Raw genomic sequence first — 19,271 nt, 5'->3', positions numbered from 1 at the left:
TCCTTAAAGCCTACAGTAAACTATTATAGAAATGTAGACACAGCAGTAACCCAAAGCAACAGATGGCACGAGCAATAACCGTACCGATGCAGGGGACAACTGGAAGTTAGTGTATAATTAAATAGGCCTCACGGCGCGTAACACAATATTCAGCATATTGCTGTGTGGTTGAGGGCAGTGGCGCTCCGGTTTACTCGGCGGGATCGCTGATGAAGCCTTGATCTGATGAATGAGTGATCTTCTCTCCTAATGAACGAGTGATCCTTCACCCCTTTACACCCAGGGGTGGAGAAACACCCTCTCTGCACAGCGCTGGGAGCAGAAGCTCAAATAAACAGCAGATGTCTGTGACAGGGAGGGTTCGGGGGCATTAAAAATCCCACCAAATGAGATGTGAAATACCCCCATAGAGGCTACATGAAAAAGTCCCTCTCACTGCATCAGCTTTAAATGTGGAGCTTCTGTTTAAAAAAAAAAGCTGCGCATTTGAATGAGATCCAGACATCTCCTCTCATTAGTCAGGGTGCATGGAGTCTACAGTGGACTGGGGTCCGAGGATACACACACACACACACACACACACACACACTCACACGTACATGCACAGTCACACACTCACAGATACATACACTTACACACAAACATATATACACACAAACACATATACACAAACACTCCCAGACACAGACATTCACACTCTCTCATCTGTGTACTCCCCTACTTGTTTTGAAGTTTAAAACACATTACACTAAGGCTCCTTACAACCATTCACTTATGATAAGACACAAAGTAAAAAATAAACTGAAAAAGGAAGACATCTACACCCAATATGACACAAACCTCAAAGGTTTAAACAAGAGAGAATGAACTGTCATGTCCTTAGGTGGCTTCCTGTGTCAAACAAACACTGCTGTCATTCTTGCCATAACTTCTCAAAAGGCCCGATGTAGCTCTCTCAAAGGTAACCGCTTCACTACAACACTATTCTGTCTGGCAGGTTCCCTCATCCAGAGTGAATTAGATAGTATACATTTTAAATGTTATCCAGTTACATAACTGGACATTTACTGAAGTGATTCAGAGCGCAGAGCCCTCCCTCAGGGGACCAATGGCGGAGCTTGATCTGATCTCGCAGTTGAGACCCTGATCTCAGGCATTTGTGAATCTGAGAGCCTTGCTATGTGTGCACCCAGTTCCAGGCCTCCTAGTGCTTTGAGCAGAGCATCACACCACGGCCTCCGTGCACCATCCATCTCCAGGAAGGGCAGTGTAAACACATGGGCCTCTCCAGCCCACAGCCAGGCTCACAAATAGATCTGACGACGGTGAAAGTCCACTTAAGTGCTCTGTGACAGCAGACCACACTGTTTTTTTATGGGGGGGGGTGGGGGTGGTTGTGGATTAGCGGGGTCACCACAGACCAGTCACAGAGGGGTGTGTCTGTGTCTCTCCTTCCTAAGCTGTCTGAGGTACTACAAGTCTGGCATTCAGCCAAAAAACACACATACAGACCTGCCACTCCTACAAACAAGGTTATCAAGGGTGGTTTCAGTACTAGTAATGGTGGCTTTTTTTTGCTTTTGACGTGGGGTTTCACACAGCGCACACTATGCAGATTCACCGATCGCCATCACAAATGGATGGGATGTGGGAAGCAGACTCATTGAATGGGGTGAACCATCCAGATGACTTAAAGGTCAGTCGGTCTACCCTCAGATCTCCCCCTCCTCTTGGACCTCTGTTTAACACCACAGCTGGAATTAAGTAGTCCCCCCTACTGGTGTAATTTGGTCATTACACCAGTAAGTAATGAATCCTACAGTGCTATCCAGATTGTTTCTTTCTGCCATACCAATTGATGCGTAATGAAGAGGTCCTCCAGACACAGCTGGCAGTTGTGGCCTTTTGGAGCTTCACCCCAGACTAACGATTTCAAGATGATGTTAAGAACAAGTCCCTGCAAACGCATCCTAAACCACAGGCAAAGCATAACAAGACAAACAAGTAAAGCAGCTGCCACCGCGCCAAGGACACAGCCCTGAAACAGAGAGGCTTCCCTCAGAGATTATAAATTCACAAAAAGCTCTGAGCTGCAGGCAGTGGAAAAAAGCACCCCAAAAACTCCAGAAAAGTGATCAACACTTGTATTTGCAATGATTATTTTACATATGCATGTGATCCCAAACTTTTATTGAATTTTGAGCTTTTTGAGAAAAGCAAAGTTAAAGTGCATTTTAAACTTTAGTTGGACCTACCAAGCACACTCACCAGGCCAATAAGCCAGTTGAGGCTCTATACCTGTTAGGGAAAACCAGACACTTTCCCTTGGTTTTATTGCTTCACCAATCCACCCTAGGTGCCTATTGAATATAATATTTGTCAGAGGGTGAACTCATCACAGCTATGCAGGCGAGCAGAAATGAGGCCACAGTCCTAATCAAGGTCTAAACTTCACCCCCATCTCTGCGGTGGGGAATAATATCACTCGCCTCCTAACAGAGACATAGTGAGATTCTAAGATAAAATAAACCAAGGGCAAGGCTTTGTTTGGACCTACCAGGAATTTCCTGTGTAACCTTTTAAGAGTCACTAATTTTTTGTATGGTTGATGAGTCAAACCAAACAATTACCAAAGGGCTAAAGGTTCATTTTCAAATATTTACTGGCATCCACCTACCATTAATTTCAAATTATGATTTAATGTACATGTTAAAATTATAACTTCAACAATGTGTTTATCATTTATGATAGAACAGAGCAGTCAGCCTTCATACAGAGTTAGCCTGAAACCTCAGAAAATAGCTATGCAGCAAAAAAACTGAAGACACTGCTATGCAGCAAAAAAATGTTTTCTCGTCTCATCTGTTTTCTGAAAACTGATGTTTGGTTTTGTGGATAAAATAAACAGCTGTTCCCTCAAAAATGCACTATAATTTAGAATAAATTCCATGTTTGGGAAAAAAAATCTAAGCCATATTCTACTACCGTTTTAATGTGTGTGTGTGCGTGTGTGTGTTTCAGCATCAGACTGTGTTATATATCAAAAATTTCTGCAAACCACTCACTTTGATCTATATAAGACAGAAACTTGTACCTTGACAAAAGCAAACCTAAAACTTAAATATAGGAATTAATAAATAAATTCAATTTGATTTAGTACAGTTTCCATTAAAAAGGCCACACAGAGCTTTACAGCAATTACCAAGGAAAAATGAGAATGTACCTGAACAACGTCATAACCAGAAAATATCTAAACTGCCACATATTTATTGAATGATACATTCTGAAAGATGCACTACATAAAAATACTTATTGACTATGGCAATGTCACAGAAAAGGTAGGCATAGATACCCTTTAAAATACAAGATGTCTCCTTTTAGAATAATGTTCCAAAATATGCCTTTGTGTGTTTGTTTTAAGATTCAGAATCATGCTCATATATAACATATAACATAACAATCACTGCTACGCCGTAGCTTTCCTAACTCTGGGGAAACGAATGAAAGTTTTTGCTAATCAAGTTAAAGATAACTTGACTGTCCTTCATTTCCGTGAACGCCAAACTATGATCATGTGTAAAATAAATAAATAAATAATATTACTGGTTAAATTCTCTGCTAAGATTACAAAGGACTTTGCCGTTACAGTGAACAAGCCCGTAGTTATAGGAGGCCAATGACGATAACTGAAGAGGAATAAAGTTTCGGTCTCCACGTAAGGAGCCAGTCTGAGGATTTCCCACAAGTCCACTAACTTTCATAACTAGGAATTAAAGGCAATTTTAGCATGTCTTGTTATTAACACGGGTAGCATAATCTACTGTGTTATCTGACGGACACGGACAAATAATAATAGCATATAAGAGAGGACATACGAGAACTGCCCCGAGGGGTCAAGTATGTGGTGCATTAAATGCGATGTCTGTGTAAGGAATTCAGCTGAAATTCTAAATTAATTTTATTAATTACCTTATATGCGCTTACATTTTATGTCAATCAGTCAAATACACAGTGAAAGAATTAATAAAAAGTACGTATGTAAAGAGTTGCTCACTTTATGTTAACTTATTTTTGCGCCATTGATAATCGAAATGCACTTCGTCAGAATATGTCTGCTGCATTAGCCACTGAAGATGTGAATTTAGAGGGGGGGGGGGGGTGTCATTATTTCTTTCATTTCATCAGACACGATGAAACAATGTAGGGCCTACTTTTTTTCCACTCATGTCTACAAATTTGCAACTAATGTAACACTGAACTACATGAACAGTCAACTTTCATAAAAACGATCCGCAAGAACAAAACTACAGAAACGATCTGAAAACTATCTGTTAAAGTCTGTACATTCCTCACTGTTTTTTTCCACTGGGTAAGTGAGTTATATAACATAGTAAATGCGTTCTTTTTTCTGTTTCTCCACCCGATGCACTTTGATCCTGCAAAAATGTGGAGAAATATGGGTCAGCGGGTTAGGAGAGTCTTGAAGTCAGACTTCACCATGCGAACGCCGTGAGATCAACCTAAAAATCTTCAAAACGGCGATGCCTTCGTAACGTTACCTGCTTCTGCCCACAACAATTACATAACCAAGGCAGACTAGGAACTACCGAGTGGCGAACTGAAACCTCTGATTCTGAAACAGCAGCAGTAACAAACCCTGGTTACAAATGAGGCTGAGACGGGGAGCGGGATTCGAACATTTCTAGCCAACAACATGTTGACCAATAGAGCAGAGTGATTTTCGGAACCTCGTAGAAACTGTGAAGGTCCCCAATGACGTTCTCACTCTCTCTGGCTCCTGTTTCTGGCTGAACCTGTTACATAACCAGCTTTCATTCCACATTCAACGTAGCGAACGAGCTAGCTAGCTAGCTGACAGACTGGAAAATATGCGTTTCCGCAGAGGAAATGTGTGAAAATTTTGAGAACGCGCAGCGTCCACGTATCGTAATCAGTTTGGATTGCATGTGGCATCGGCAAGCTACACTATAATATCAAGTTTATTAAAACATATACATATTTTCCCCCTAACTTGCATTAGCTAGCTCCGTATATGGAGGCTGTCCAGAGGGGGTGTGGTTATACTGTCTGTACTGTAAAACACAGACAGCGCATATTCAGCCATATTTCCTATGAATAAATGAAATCTGAAATTGCCGAGCACGCTCTACCGTAAAATAAATCTCCTGGTTTCACTGATCTACCCACTGTCACGCAGCTGTCATCTAGCTAACCACGTTCGCTATTATAGCTGTCAACGACACCAGCCTAACTTACTAGAGATCGGGGAGCCAAGTCATATTTGTGCTGAAATCAAATGCGTCTGAAATAGTATGCTCTTGGACACAGTTATCATTTGTCATTTTGATAATGTGGTCATGCAAAAGGAGTAGGTAACGGGACTTCCAAGCGGCAACCTCGTGTCGTATATCACTTTTTCAAAGTTCACTTCCTCAACCCTGCAGGAATAAACGTTTTTCTAGAGTAGGCTATAAAATAATGCAATTTGCAAGCTGGTGGTAAATTGTACCATCCCGCCAAAGCTTGTTTGAGGAATGCTTATTTAATCTAAAATCTACGACATTATTAAAGATAATTCCACTGGGAGTAAATTAATGTGTCTATTAAGTATCCAACGCGATTGCACCTCTCCAGCTCCACGCCAATGGTTAGACATGCCAATTGTGTCACTCGCTACAGTGGCACTCTCCACGTTAATTGCACAGGCAGCTGTGAAACTTTTGTCTCCGACAGTTGAAAGTGGCGATGAAAATGAACGAATTTGGCAATCTGTCTCCAAACGAACGGCTGTCGTCTAAAAATCCTCATCCAAGATGCAACTGCTCCAAAGCGGCGAGACAGCACTTTTAAGTTAGCGAGCCAGGCAGCTAGCTCGCAAGCTATTTTAATTGCACAGCTCCACCAAAATTTCACATATTATCAAGAAAATATGTGTGGCTTACCTCTGTTAGTGCTGGAACAGCTCTGCCTTCGAACGGGAGCTTGGTGGTCAGCTTTTCGGAGAGTCTCCAGGTTTACCGGGGTGTCCCTGACCGGGGTAGCCGGCTCCGAGGCGCTGTTGCCCGGGTCGCTGGCTGGATCAGGAGGTGACTCCATATTGTGTTTTTGATTACCGTGTTAAATATCGGTATTATTTGACGATAGGTTTCTATGATTTGCAAGCTCCGAGACTTCGTCCGGCTATCTATTTTACAGACAGTGGAACTATGAAACGGGAATGTGCGAGTCTCGGTTGAGGAGGGTGTGTAGTTTGGAATTGTCCACTGGCAGCGCTAGTGAGAGCTACAGTCAAACAACTGAAAAGGGGAAGGATGTCAATAGCCGAGAGAATAGATGAGTCTCCGTGCGGATTATCACCGACACGGATAGCGTGCTGTTTAGCACAAAATCATTTGAGAATAAAAGTAGAATTTGAGAGCGCGTCTCTTGAACCTGGGTATGCGATACTGTAACGTGAAGGCAATTTCAGCAGTTTCGTATTATGCTGCCTCTTATGATGATGGTGATGGTGATGATGATGACGATGATGACATGTTATATATTACTGATAACAACACATGCTGAAACATTCATACAAGAGTTGCCGCAATAGGTCATGCAGCTCGTTCGAATCATTTGCTTCATTTTATTTTATTTTTTCTCAAAAATGAAAGATAGTGATGTGTATGCTGTGTTATTGTTTGTGGCATACATAAAGGCGTTTATGCTATCATCACTAATATCAAGAGACGTTATACTCGTCTAAGCATTCTGTAAGTTGTCTGCCCATGAACACATCACCAACCAAACACTCTTTTAAATGCGTTTCCCAGCATTTTAAACGAATTCTCTTCATTCATATTTTAGGGTTTGTGCTTAACCATGCGTGTATAATTGCCGGCACTGGAATAATTCATGTTGATTACAAGAAATGCCTCACAAATGTACAGAAGGCAAAGGGATCTCATGTTTGGTATGTTTTGGAGGAAAGCATGAAAAGTGGATAAATAGATAGATAGAAAGATAGATAGATAGACAGACAGATAGATAGATAGATAGATAGATCTTCAATACCTACTGTCGGAAAATTATCATTGTTCAGTTAACTGCATCGTGAGGTCTGGCATTAGGTGTACCGCTTTGATTTTTATTTCTGGAGTAAAGTAAATGTAAGGTGCGAATGTACACGTTCGCCAAACCACAGTACGCACAACCGCTTTTTATTCTTTCTTATTGAAAATCGCGTTGCCTTTTAAATACTAACGTTTTGAAATTATTAGTAGATTAAGTTGGTCTGGAAGTCGACTTTGCTGTTCGATCAAAGGTGCCCGGGCGCTTCGCCTCGTTCCAAACTTACACTCGGAGAATTACACTTTTCTCGTTGAGGACTTAAGTGCGAAATGTAAAGTAACTGGTGCCAAGGTCTTATATTTAAACTTGTGGTAGCCTTCTGTCGTGGTGTGGTCTGCGCTTTGCTGTAAAACTGGCTCTGCCGTTCCCGCCCTCTTACAGTCCCGTAGCCTGCGGCGTAATTGCAAACACCATGCCTTCTGCATGTGATCACTGTGACCCGCCGGTGATGCTCTTAGGCAAATCTCCGCCCCTCGAGCGCCGCACGTGGACTTCAGCATGGCCCTGCAATCGCTCTGCTCTCTCTGCCTGCGGTTGTATGTGCTGAAAACAACATGACACCTTACTTAAAGAGAAAAATTACAATTTGATAAGAATAAGAATAATAGTAATACTACAAACCAGAATAATAGTTTGCTCAAGCAAAAACATTTAATTGCCTATCCTTATCAAAATTAGAAAAAAAAAAACATTTTTAAGACAGTATATTCATACTTTAAAACTGATTTTTTTGGAGTTTAGCCAATACAATTTTGAGATTTAAAATTACTTATAGAAGTGTACCAAGAAAAAAGTTTTCTTTGAGCTGCAGATTTGGAGATGTTTTATTTAATCCTGATCAACAGTGATTCCCCATATTGACCAATCTCTTTGATACATTTGCAAGTGAGTCTGAGATGTGAGATGTTACTCCAGTAAGGGTTTAATCCTACTTCATCAAAAATAAACACTTATAAACACTGACATGTTGACATTAAAGTGCCAAATACAGGCATATAACAAAGAAAACTGTTCAGGGATGGCTTTTCTTTCCCATTTCAAAAAAGTACAAGTTTTACTCTCTGATGTAACTCAGATATTTCTTTTCTTTTTTTTTTGCTTATGTGACGGCAAGTAAAGCAGCTGCCATTCATCCAAAGAGAACAAAAGTACTGTTTTTTTTTGCCTTGGTGCCTTGATGCTGCAAGATTAGGAAGAAGAGGTGGCTTTGAGTCAATCATCTGTCCTCACTGTCATATCAAAATCATTATGGTGAACAATGTTTATGAAGCAAAACTCGAAATTATTACACCTGGAAAATATTAAACTCTGTCATCGCAAATAAATAACTAAACGATCACAGAAAATACAGCAAATGGTGAGTTTTATGAACACCAGTCAACATATTCTCTATGCAAAACAAAGTGAAAATGAGCAGAGTGAATTGGCAACGTTGGTTTCCAGGCCTTTTTTTGGCTCCTGAATTTAAAACAAGCCGAGTTTTGTCTTCAGTCAGCTGTTTCTTTAGCTGTCACTTATAAGGCTTCGAGTCTGTGTTTGCACCAATGAGAGCCCACAGCAAAATGGAGCGCAAGATCAAACATTAAGCCACGGCAAGACTTCAAGAGCTCCCTTTCACTGCACATTGTGCAGCTACCTCATTTTCACAATAAGGGATCAAGCTTGACACACAGAATAACATTTCTTTTATATTGTCTCTTTCAGGGGAAAACAATTGCTGAACACCATCTTGCAAAGATGACAATTATTACTGTTCCAGTCAACAGACTCCCACTCTGTAAGGTCAATAATAATCAAGTAAAAATGTACACAAACGAAATAAAAATCAAACTAGAATGTTTAAGGTAGTCAACAGACTTTCTTTCTGCAGGCTAGATTACTTTTCATTGCAGCAATGTATCATAATAACACAAAAATGTAATTGTACACATGAACAATAATTTCCAACAATGCCCTCTGTGTAAAATCAAAGTGTCTTCAAAATACAACTTCCAGATTCTGGTACACCAGCTCAGCATATGATGCAGTGATCACTTACGTATATCTTCAGTTCAAGAAATTCCTCTATGTAGCTTAACTACACTACATGCCAGTATAAAGAGATGTATGCCATGGCACCTGCTAGTATGCAGTCATATCAAGCTGTTCAGGGACACCACTAAAAATACCATTCACAATAATACTAGTGTGAAGGGTTAGACTGACTCAGCTGTCAATCAAAAGAAATCTTCATTGAGAAGTTAGACTATACAACATAACAGCCAGTCAGGTCTCTGAGGACAGTCCACACTCAGTTTAATAGTACGCGAGTGATAACACTAGAAAATAAGTGTAAACCAGCATGCATTAGAGCCAGTGTCCCTGCTAGCTACATAATGGTAGACCAGCTAGCAGCTAGCTCACAATTATATTCACATTGTAAATCAGGATTTGTGCTCTAATTGATGGTGGCATTTTTATAAATGTCATAAACGCGGATTGTCGTAAACTGGATCATTGAGGCTCAGGGGACTGCCTGCATTGTCTGCGTGTTTGACCTTCATGATGCACTAAGGGTCATGAGTAATTTCAGTGGTAGTTTTTTTCATCAAAGAGAAAAAAAAAACACACTGTGTTTAACTGTATTCATCAAAGAAAGAAAAATTACATCAAAACTGAATAAAGCTTCCAACAAACACTTTTATCATATTCAAAATGAACTGAATATTTTTTAGTCTATGACAATTCATAAATGACTGAAACTGATAAAGATAACCAGATAGATTTTATTGGCCAATGAAATGTGGTGCTGAGTAGAAGCAGTAATGTGAAACACTGCTACTTCACTGCATGCATTTATTGCATTTAATGGGTTTTTCTAACAGTCAGTTTATACACAGGGATTTTAGAGCTTCAGTAATATGATACCTTGTCTTAGTCCAGCACAAATGATCCAGCCTCATTTGAGCAGTTTTTCTTTACACTACCTTTAGAGCTAGACATTGCACTTCATGGACTATACCAAATTACAACAAAAAGCTGGTTATCACTGATCCATGTTCATTTCTTTTCCCTCATTTTTTTCATACGGTTTTAATAATTGCTTTCTGCATTTTTTGTGGTGATTAAATGTAATTGTCATTTGTAATCACAATTTTCATTTAATTTAGTCTCCAGAATTATTTGCTTTAGATGGCTTCTTATTTGAATTGAATACACAGTCCTAGTGTTGTTTAGCTCTCGCTGCATGATGAATGTGCTTTTAGCCTGTTTCCATACAGACCCTTTCACTGTGCTGTGCCATTTATCAGGAGACATTTTACTTCATGTGCAAGTAAACTCGTGTTACGCGTGTACAGATAAATTATTTTAAAGACCAAAGTCAAATTACTATAGCTGTTTTCCAAATGGTATTTTTACTCTGCCAATATTGTTCTACAAACCATCACAATGTAATCTATACAGGCAATTTACCAGTTTCTTTACATTGTGTTAAAATAATACTCTGTAGCTGCTATACCTCTATACATGTATTTGGATTTGTGGTATGAGGGACTGATGTTTGATTTGGTCTTAGTTTTGGGGTTGGGTTTTGGTAAAGGGTTAATCCCGGGCTAGGGGCAATTTTGAGGTTGGAATGAGGGTTATGGGCTGGGATGCTTTTATTCAGATAATCCATGTCATTATATAAACCACAAATGCGTATTATACATGAATCATTCTGAAACAAGGCAAAGAAACATGTTATTTATTAGTCATACAGTAGTTGCCATTACTCATAAACTGGTTGGCACTGTACGATGGCAAATAGTTTTCTAAAATGCAACTGAGGTGAAGTGGGTTTTACCACTCTTTCTTTCATTTTCTTTCATAGAAACCACTATATTCATGATATCGTATAAGTATCAGCTTCCTTGAATTCGTTATTCAGATTTCAGGACAAAGCATATTGCGGTTAGATTGAACCTGTACCGTAGTCTATCAACAGATGGCCACTGTGTACAACTTTATGTGATACTTACCTGACCCCCTGCTTCTCCGTCTGATGTTGATGTTCTGGATGGACCGCTGATAAAATCAGCTGCAATTTAATTAGACTAATACTGCATCCAATGATTTTACACTATTATTCAGCTCTTTGAGTGTCAGACTCAAAGCAGAGATGTTCAGGCTTGGACATTTGATATGCTTTGTTAACATATCCTATGAAAGTGGAATAATTTAATACTGTGAAATAAATAATTGAGTTCATTTTTACTGGGGGGGGGGGGGGGGGGGTCATGCCCCCCACTCCCCCACCCCAATCTGTACTGCCAGGGTGTCACCATACCCTCTGTCACAGTGCTGCTGTCTTCTCCTTCTGAAATGAGCCCGGACGCCTAATTCATCCGCAAAATAATTAGTGTAACTCATCAGGGATTTATTTACTTCTATCGGATCCTACTGGAGGGCTGACTGTTTCATTGTGTTGAAAGTAGACAGTAATCCACTGGTTTTAATGAAATACATTTCTCATCCTTCAGCTCTTTTTCCTCTGAGAGGCCTTTAGCGTCTGTGATTGAAGCTTTTTTTATTTCTCAGTTTCCTGCGATGCTCGCACCTCGCCGCCTCAGTTTGTCCGTTAATTCTCTCTCGGCCACCCACGGCATGTTTCCCGGCCTGCGTAATCAGCTGGAGAGTCAGCAGTTACTGTAGGGTGTGGATGCAGACGGATCAACTTCACACGCTAGTCCCATCCAATAGCCATTCATCCTCAGACATGTTGTAGGGGGAGAGGCTGGTTTAGGCAGGGAACTCACTGGGTTGCTAGGTGACAGTAGGCGTCACTGTCAGCTCACTTGCCTTCAATCATCTAAGGTGAAATACTGGTATCTTCTCCATTAAGTAAATATTGTCTGTTTAAAACTATTCAGCTATTGGTGAAAAACCTTTTACTTCATATGCTCCCAGCTGTCTCCTCTATCCCAGCTCCCACCTGCTCATAGGTTTCACATGAAAAGGGTGTGGTAGGTGTTGGGTATTGCATTGTATGTTTGGTATTGTAGTGTTATCTCCCTAGCAGGGGACAACCGTAATGGCAGAGTCAAAGGCCCAGACTAATATTATACTATACTACACCATTATTTGCATGGGTCACATAAATGTGTGATCTTGTTGTGTAATTTGTGACATGACATAATAAACACAAGTAATATGCGAAATATGAGCCTAGCTGTCAATGAGCTTAGCTGTCAATGTGGCACTGTGCACACCCTAGAACAGAGAGTGGTGCCTGATAATAATATTCCAAACAGTGAATGGTCAAATCCACAAATGGGGCACGTCTCCTGCACTGAGTTCCAGGCTCTGCAAATACACCGGTGCAGTGCAAGGATTACCTTACTAGGCCTGTCTCCTCTAGAAGAGAGGGCTACAGCAAACTGAACAGACTGGAAGCCAAGAGAGATGCAGGCAGAGGCTGTGGAATGGCTCCCGTTTCTTCCATATTGTTGCTACATATACTCAACCCTGTCAGCAGCAAACCCCGCGGGGCTGTAATACTCTGTAAAATTCCATCTTTATAAAAAGCCATGAGGTATTCCACTTTATTTAGGTATAGGTTTCCATATTTGATTAGCGCTACAAGTGGCGAGACCGCAAAAATTGCCCGGCTCTTGAATTTAGGTTTGGCACAGCTGGTTACTTCATAACCAGCACTCACTGGCAGGGAGGCAGGAAAAGGTGTTTAAGGGTGGTGTGGATGACTGCGGGCTTTGGATTCATAGCTTATGGGCTCTGGCATTGCTCAGCTCCTGGCCAATGCCAGAGTGAAGGGAAAATGAACAGACAAAAGACAGTCCTATTCAAATTTAAATGCCAATAAAACAACAGACACATCTGAGATTCAGTGACAGTTTTTCTTTTTGGCTACGCAATATCAAAATAGTTATCAACCACTATAAGACACATAACCATACCTATTAGAAATGCCTGTTTAGCACAGGTTTAGCTGCTGACATATTTTGTACTTGTCAAACACTTGAATGCCTTTACAGCTACAGAAAAGAGATGGTCACAGGTTGTTTTTTTAAGAGGGTACAGCATTTGCACAAAAAAAAAAACAGCTCTCTAACTTTCCAAGAAGCATGTCAGCACCTGGCTTGCTGTGTGAAATGTTCTATTTCTCAGATTACATCTTAATTGGGACAATTTTAACGATCCTTTTCCGATGTCTCCAGGAATGAAAACAGATGTGTGGCACTCTGCTTGAGCTCATCGGAATCAGAGAGGGAAAAAATGAGTAAAAAAATGACACACTCCTCAAGCGAAATCCCAGCACTAAACATTTGCTGACCTGCAAACGTTATTGTACACAGTGTATAAAATACAGTTTGCCAGGCCAGTAACTGTTTTAAATTGTCAACATACTGCCACTGGAAGCACAACATATTGTCATGCACCATACCACTCTGACCTCAGGTGAAGTGGTTTCCTGTCATTCCATACTATTATTTATTTATTTATTTATTTATGAGGTTAGTTGAAACAGGGTGAAGGGTTGGCCACATGCTTCTTTGATGTGAAGAAGAAACAGCAAAGAGAGTCCCCCCTGCACTCTCAGAATTAATACTGTCCTTTTCCCTTTAACTTTTCTGTTCCGTTCACTCAGACCTAAGACCAGAAACAATCAAAAGAATTCAGTTTCTTCGAGGTTATATTTTGTTCCAGAATATGCATCGTCTGTTAATTGTTACGCTCCGGGAACAAGAAATAACTAATGAGCTTAATCAGTGATGTGCCTGTTATAATTGTGAGTAATTGTTTGTGCACCAAGTATCATTTGCATGCTTCTCATGAAGCTTGGAACGGTTGTGTTTAAATGGTTTCACGCGTTCATTTGTTTTCCTCTTGGAAGAGGAACTGTAGCTGAAATGCAGAGTGCTCTTATGGTTGCAATTAAAAGGGAGGATGGGGGGAGTGATCAAAACAGCCAAAGGTACAAATTAACAGACAGCTGGAGGATTGTCTCAAAAATTAAAGGCAAAAAATGAAATGTCTGGATTTAATCACGGTCCTTCCAGGAAGCAAATATGAGTGGAATGTAAGACAGCTGAGGGGCGGCTTTCTGGGTACAGTAAGTGCGAGCAGACCACCGATTCCCAAGTTTCTTCATTATCGTGAGGATGACCGGTCACAAGTGTGACATTTTGTAATGGTAAAGCAAAGTCTGAAGGGAATAGTAGCATGTAGTCGTTTCAGAACATGGAGGATAAAATTGCGCCTTTAGACTGTTTCTTCTCATGACACCTGGACCAGCTTTTGATTGTCTCATTTGACTTGATGAGTGTGTCAGTTTAAATATCCCATCTACAGCCAATTCCTGTTTTACTATCATGGTAGCATACCTGTATATCTGTATGCTTCAAATAAGCACATAATATTTTATGTACAAGAAATGCATTTGCAAAGGTGTACAGGTTACAAAGGTACCTGTGCTTCAGTAATAAAAGGAATCAGCAGCTAATGGATTTTTTAAAATTTAAATCTGCACACTTGTTTAAGCAAAACCATTCAAAACAGGTCCTGCATTTTGGGTTTATGGACCTCCACCTGTGCTGTCAGTGTGTAATAAAATGGTATGAGCCAACACAAAGCATAGTTACCTCCTAAAACTCAGGCTAAAGCTAAATTCACATCAGCTGTCAGAAAGAGAGAAAGGTGAGTTACAATAAAAAATGAAGACACTGTCATAAAGCAGAAATGTAAGAAATTCAGTTCACGTTCTGTCTTTATTTTGTAAAATGTACTGTATGTAATTTTCTAATCATAATCACCAATCTATTTCATAATCATTCAACATCAGTGTTTTTTTTTTTTGCAGCCTGTGAGCATCTCCCTTGTGCAGTCAGGAGAAAAAGATACAAAACCAGGCTGAATCCTTGCCATAAGACAGGCAATAAGTGTTAACCAGGTGAAGCGGCACCGAGAAATGCATAGAGTCCTTGAGAATCTTAACTCTAGGTGCTCAGGCTTTGCTGGAGATCGAGGATGATGCAAGGTTAACAGGAGAGCTCAAGGTTTTCCCTGATTAATCAAGTAGAATCTCCCCCATGGCCAGGCCCCACCTCCTCCCCCTGTTCCATTCTCAGGATGCAGGATGGGGGGGCCTCTCGATGGCGACTGTGAGAATGGTGCTGACAATGATACACCTCAGAGAACGTACCCTCTAATTCTGTCTCCTGGAGCGTAAGCAGGGCCAACTGCAAACTTGCTGGTGCTTTGCCTCGGTGGGGGAGGGGGGGGGGTTGGTTTCCCAAGGAACCACTTCTAGATTAGAAGGAATCTCACACCGTGTTGGGAGGGGCCCAGGTCCCACCCCCCTACTCAGGTCTCTCCCCCTGGGGTCTTTCCAGGAAAGCATCACCCTCCTTGACCCCCTGTTATTCACCTCTCTGACCCCCAAGTCTAAACTTAGTTTGTTTTCGGTGTTCATCCTCAGTTGGAAGTGGAGCAAGAGTCTTTACTTTACACCGCCGAGTGAGACGCGGCACTACAACCCAACCCTCCCGAAAACCTGCACTGAAGCAAGGACAAGTTTGATGCTGCCGGTTTAATTTTTGAGTTATGATGAATTATGCCTGCCGTCTGCGAGAGGAGCAGGAGAAGGATACGCGCATCTGAGCCGAGCCGCGCTTCACGCCTGCCTGTGTTTAAAAATGATTGATTAAGCTGACACTCACTCAGGAGAGCGCGGACACCCCATTTCTCTTCCTCATTACGTAAGACAATATTTCAAATCGATAGAGCACAAGGGACGACACCAAAGGTACTGGGACATCCTTCAGAGAAAGTTTGAGCGCAAATATCGCAAACCAGCCCAACCATGTCCGTCGCGCTCTTCTCTACCTAGTTCCTGGTTATTTGTGTGTAGGCCAAGCATTAAAGGCTGTATGAGCCGAGTGCTGCTTTTTAAATTAAAAATGAAAAATAACACAGCAGCAAGGCTGACTGTTCTCTGCCATGTCTGAGGTTTCTCCCCAATAAGCTTCAGACGCTTCCATTATTCCAAACACCTTGGCCGGTACTATGGGGAAATGGAACCCAGGGAAAGCATTTGGCTGGATTTATGGGTATGAGTATTAGAAAATCAGCCTCATAAGGGCCACTGACTTGCTCTTTGCTTGGTGCACCCAATTAGGTGTGTTTCCAGGGATTCATGTTTAAATAACGAGACTTTGGAAAGAGAGGAAAAAAGGGGTAGAGCAAGCGTGCATCAGTGCATTGATGATTTGGAAATGGCATATGCTCGACCGCTTTGCTACTGTGCTAATGGGATGAACTGTCTTGTTTTTTTGGCTCAGCCAAACTGAGATACCAGGATACTTTTTATCATGTAGCCTGTTATTACATGCTGAAAGGGGAGCTCCAGCCCTCCCTTCCATTGACAGCAGCACAATTTCTTGTGACAAATCCAGCATCATAATCCAGAGTAGACTCATGTCATTTGAGCTTCCTGAGACATGAAGAAACTGCCTCAAGAACCAAGCCAAAAAGAGCAGGAATCTGGAAAAATATTATGTATACACATTGCCCTCTGTATTAAGTAAAACCATTGTTAAAATTGTAACAAAAACACAGTAGCAACATAGAAAAAAAAAGTATTCAGTATTTCTTCACAACAAATATGTTGTAGTTTGATTCCATAACTAAAGTGTGTATGGAATATGTGGAGCGCTGGATTATCAGCGGGATCCCCAGTTTTGACTGGAACAACTCAGTGATGACCCAGATGAGCCCATCTCTGAGCGGCAAAGGCTTAATTTTTATGATGGAATCCCTCTTTAAGCAGACCTTTATTTGATGAGAATCGCTCTCTCATTTTTAATTAACGAACCCTCCTGTTTTATTTGAGTGCCCCACTGTTTGGCTCACTGGGTGACTTCGACGCTCCAGCTGCTACCTCAGAGTTCCGGCACGTGGTGATCTTAGCGGGGCCTCTCTGATGCCTCTCCGTGCTCACGCTGGCACAACCCGACACGGGGGCCATGTCGGTAGCGGGTTCCGCCACCGCAAAAAACGTACCCCCGCCGGCTCATCTGACCCTACCGAAGTCACAGAGATGTATTGCGTTTCTCCGCAAGCGTCTAACAGGGCAACAAGACGAATTGATCTTTTAATAAAAGGCGCCAACCTGCCTCTTATGTTTAACTGCAGGGGATTAAAGCCAAACCCGGCTGTCCGCCGCCAGCTACCACCGAGAGGATTTTGTGGTTAACCCTTGACCGCGTCCCTTCAGAAGCGAAGCCGGTATGACAGGGCGTTAGAACGGCTGTTTGAAGCCTTTTATATTGCACTGCTCTGGCGCACTGCCTGAGCAGAGCTGACACTGGCCTTTATTAAACGTGAACGAAGCCGTAAAGAGCTATCAAATCCAGCTTGCTTTTCAGTTTTATTCTCCCGCTTTCTCGCTGCTGTAACCCACTGGGTACAGTGTGCTGCCAGTCAGGGGTCTCTGTTGCATGTGACAGGAGGGGATGGACAGCGGTCACCTCCCTGTCACATCGCTGGGATTTTCCTCCAGAGCGGTTTGTTAATGCAGCCTTACAAGGCTCATACATCCATCCATAAGGATGCCAGATACAGCAGACATCCATCCAGCTTGGTGATACGGGGCTGGGGCTGCCAGTCACAGCACACATCAATCTGGTGTGGTGATGTGGGTCTGAGGATGCCTGATACAGCAGACATCAAACCAGTATGGTGATATGGGCCATGGCATGCCAGATACAGCAGACATCAAACCAATATGGTGATATGGGCCAAGGGATGCCAGACACAGCAGACACGAACCCAGCATGGCGATATGGGGCTGGGGATGCCAGATCAAACAGACATCCATTACACATGGTGATATGGGACTGGAAGACCAGATGCAGTGGGACATGCAGGGTGAGAGGAGGCCAGCCAAAGGGATTTTGCACCATCCTTTTTATTACCCTTTTCCTCAGAGGCACACTTTTGCAGAGTATATAGCAATGGGCATGCCTCTTTTGCTAATCTGTCTCACTAATATTTAGGTTTTTCTGTTTGCTAATTGCAAAATAATAACTATAACATTAGTTGGGAAGAAGATTTATGAATTGTTGATGGTCTTCTTAATATAAAATCATGTTATACTGTACCTAACCTAGGGTAAATTAATCCACACACTTCATTTCCCAGTGTAAGAGACATATTGGATGGGTGTATTTGCTTTGTGCCAGCAATGAGCTGTTAAATTTTACAGTTTCCAATCCGTTTCTATGGTTCTTCCTCTTCCAAACCGCCCTGGTGCCATAAAAATCCAAAAGGCCAGAGTGAAGCATGCTCATTGGTTGAGAAACAGGGGCTCTTATCAGTCCAAAAAAGCACCGCAACAACCCCTCCTCTGATTTCATGGCAACAGAAGTATGAAACAGCAAACGCTGGCTGCAAACAAAGCCGGCGCGGCTCGGCGCGCTGACAGCTGGAGACAGTTGGCAGGGCGTGCGGAGGCAACGCTGGGGGAGCGCTGTGTGTAAAATTTTAATCGGAGGAAAAGGCGAGACAGGAAGACGAAGTGACACATTCGAGGCGGTTCAAAGTGATTAATGATGCGGGGCGCGATAGGAAAGGGGGAACCTTGGCGCTGGGGGTGCGCGGACAGATTAATGAGGGGGGGGGGCTCTGGAGGACAGCGGGGCCTGCGAAGCCTCCGCTCTCTTTCTGAACTGGCCGGAGACGGGGGGACCGCTATCACATTTCCCGCTTGAACCGGGCCGAGATACAACAAGAGCCAAACACGCACTATGTGGCGCTTAGAATGTGGAGTATAAGAGCCGAACGCTTTCCGATCGCCCTGCCCACCCACAGCCCAAAAGGCGCTTCATTTTTATAGTGTGGGGGGCAATGCTGCCAAACAGCGCCACCTAGCAGCAGTTGGAATTAAGTTTCAAATCACCAGATTCCAGTGACATAATCTGTACCAGTCATTACTGTGGAAAAAAAAACCCCAAAGATTATTCAGGAAAAAATCTGGTTCCAGTTCTCAAAGAATGCACTCACTGCAATGTGCTGAAACAGTGCAATCCTTAACAGTGGATATATTTCTACGGATGAAGTTTCATCAGGAAAATGTAAACAGATTTTAAACAAAAACCACT

The 19,271-nt window shown here is 42.0% G+C and overlaps 1 protein-coding gene across 1 annotated transcript in view; it reads right to left on the bottom strand.

The window, feature by feature from the left end:
- LOC118787832 (nuclear receptor ROR-alpha A-like) overlaps nucleotides 1-6,324 on the bottom strand; it is a 209,737-nt gene extending 203,413 nt beyond the window's left edge. The window contains exon 1 of the mRNA XM_036543538.1: nucleotides 5,964-6,324. Within this exon, the coding sequence (XP_036399431.1) occupies nucleotides 5,964-6,117 (154 nt within the window). The 5' untranslated portion in view covers nucleotides 6,118-6,324. The remainder of the gene's footprint in view (nucleotides 1-5,963) is intronic.
- Nucleotides 6,325-19,271: the final 12,947 nt, after the last annotated feature.

This window comes from Megalops cyprinoides, chromosome 13 (assembly GCF_013368585.1).
Source record: "Megalops cyprinoides isolate fMegCyp1 chromosome 13, fMegCyp1.pri, whole genome shotgun sequence".
Taxonomy (NCBI): domain Eukaryota; kingdom Metazoa; phylum Chordata; class Actinopteri; order Elopiformes; family Megalopidae; genus Megalops; species Megalops cyprinoides.
The sequence above is the reverse complement of the archived record's forward strand: the minus strand, read 5'-3'. Positions and strand labels throughout refer to the sequence as shown.